Below are 2,150 nucleotides of genomic sequence, written 5' to 3'. Positions count from 1 at the left end.
GGTGTAGTTGGTGTAGTTGAGTGCGTGGGTGTAGTTGATAAAAGGAGAGATGAGCCATAGATAAGTGAATGGACGGATGGGGGTTAGGAAATATCATAAATGAGCAGGTTGGTAAGTGGATGGATAAACAACGAATGAATGGCTGGATATTTTAGTGGATGGATAAAGAAAATGAGTAGCCTGGATGAGGATGGATGATGGGTGGGTGGACAGATGAGTGGAAGCAGGATGTTAAGTAGGAAAATGGATAGATGGATAGATATGTGAATGGATATGTCAATAGAAGGATGGAGAAAATAAGTGGGTAAGAGTATGTTTGAATGGATGGATTAGTGAACGGACAGATAGTGGGAAGCATAGTTGAGTGGGTGGGTAAAAGGAGAGATGAGCCAATCGATAAGCAAATGAATGAATGGGTGAGTGGATAGATGGTGGTGGGTGGATGGGTCGTGGGATGGAAGGCTAGTGAGCTGCCCCTTGGCCAACACATTGGCTTTCCTTCCTGCTATCTCCAGCCACTGCCATGATTGTGGGGTTGTTGGTTTTCCCAATCGGCCTGGCCTCTCCATTCGTCAAGGAAGTCTGCGAAGCCTCCTCCATGTATCACGGTGGTAAGTGCCAGCTGGGTTGGGGTTACATAACCGCTATCCTCAGTGCAGTCCTGCTCAGCCTCCTGCCCATCATCAGCTGGCCCCACACAACCAAGGTCCAAGGGAGAACCATCATCTTCTCCAGTGCCACCGAGAGAATCATCCTCGTGCCAGAAATGAACAAATAAAAAATCTCCTGGGAGGAGCACACTTCGCAGTTTTATGAAATCATGTTGTAGCCAAATTCAAATCCCACCTTTGCTCCTTCTTGCTGTGTGACTTCAGGCAAGCCACTTTACCTCTCTGGAACTGTTTTTTCTTCTGGAAAATGAAAGTTGCAATCATGCTTACCTCATAAGGTTGTTGTGAGAATTCACTGGAAATACTCTAGGTAAATAAAGCACTTTGCACCATGTCCGGCCCATAGTGTTCAACAAACATTAGCTGCTGTTATTACAATCCTTACCCCATAGGACTGTGCTGAGAATTCAGCATCTTTATGAAAAGTGCCCAGGCTAATTCTGAGTCCATGGCTGTCACTCAAAAGTGACATTGTTTAATGGGCATGTGCATATTCTCTCTTCTTTTTTTTTTTTTTTTTTTTTTTTGAGACAGAGTCTCTCTCTGTCACCCAGGCTGGAGTGCAGTGGCATGATCTCGGCTCACTGCAATCTTTGCCTCCCGGGTTCAAGCGATTCTCCTGCCTCAGCCTCCCAAGTAGCTGGGACTACAGGTGCCCGCCACCATGCCCTGCTAATTTTTTGTATTTTAGTAGAAACGGGGTTTCACCATGTTAGCCAGGATGGTCTTGAACTCCTGACCTTGTGATCCACCTGCTTTGGCCTCCCAAAGTGCTAGGATTACAAGCGTGAGCCTCCGTGCCCAGCCTCTCCCTTCTCTTTTTATAATTTTTCCTTTTCTAGATAATTTTTAAATTATTTATTTTCTCATTAAATATTTAGTGAGTGCCTATTATGTACAAGATTTTGAGCCAATGGGTCGAGGCGTGGTGGCTCACACCTGTAATCCCAGCACTTTGGGAGGCCAAAGTGGGTGGATCACGAGGTCAGGAGTTCAAGATCAGTCTGGTCAATATGGTGAAACCCTGTCTGTACTGAAAATACAAATAGGTGTAATGGTACACACCTGTAGTCCCAGCTACTTGGGAGGCTGAGGCAGGAGAATTGCGTGAACCCTGGAGGCAGAGGTTGCAGTGAGCTGAGATCACGCCACTGCACTCCAGCCTAGGCAACACAGCAAGACTCCATCTCAAAAAAAAAATATTTTGAGCCAATGTTGGATGTGGGAGAAGGAGTTAAGGACTTGTCTCATTCCTCATGCAAATAATCCCACTGATGTGGAAACTACACTGTTACTTGGGACTCTTTAGAATCCATTTCCAACCTCTCTCTTCAGGTTCTTTCTTGTCACCCACCCAACCCCTGTGCCTCTCCTTTCAGCCACGGTGAAATTCCAAGCCCACAGAAGTCCTCTTCCTGTAGCAGGTCCGGTCTCACCCAATGCAGGCCTCCGTAACAGCTGTTTCCGGACCCAGTGGTT

The 2,150-nt window shown here is 46.4% G+C and overlaps 1 protein-coding gene across 1 annotated transcript in view; it reads left to right on the top strand.

Annotated features, from left to right (window-relative positions):
• Positions 1-1,183, top strand: part of TMEM211 (transmembrane protein 211) — a 4,413-nt gene extending 3,230 nt beyond the window's left edge. The window contains exon 2 of the mRNA XM_032256689.1: positions 516-1,183. Coding sequence (XP_032112580.1) covers positions 516-778 — 263 coding nt within the window. The 3' untranslated portion in view covers positions 779-1,183. The remainder of the gene's footprint in view (positions 1-515) is intronic.
• Positions 1,184-2,150: the final 967 nt, after the last annotated feature.

The sequence above is a fragment of the Sapajus apella genome, unplaced genomic scaffold, assembly GCF_009761245.1.
Source record: "Sapajus apella isolate SASKATOON/1434 unplaced genomic scaffold, GSC_monkey_1.0 scaffold95, whole genome shotgun sequence".
Lineage (NCBI taxonomy): Eukaryota > Metazoa > Chordata > Mammalia > Primates > Cebidae > Sapajus > Sapajus apella.
This window is presented reverse-complemented; position numbering and strand designations above follow the sequence as displayed.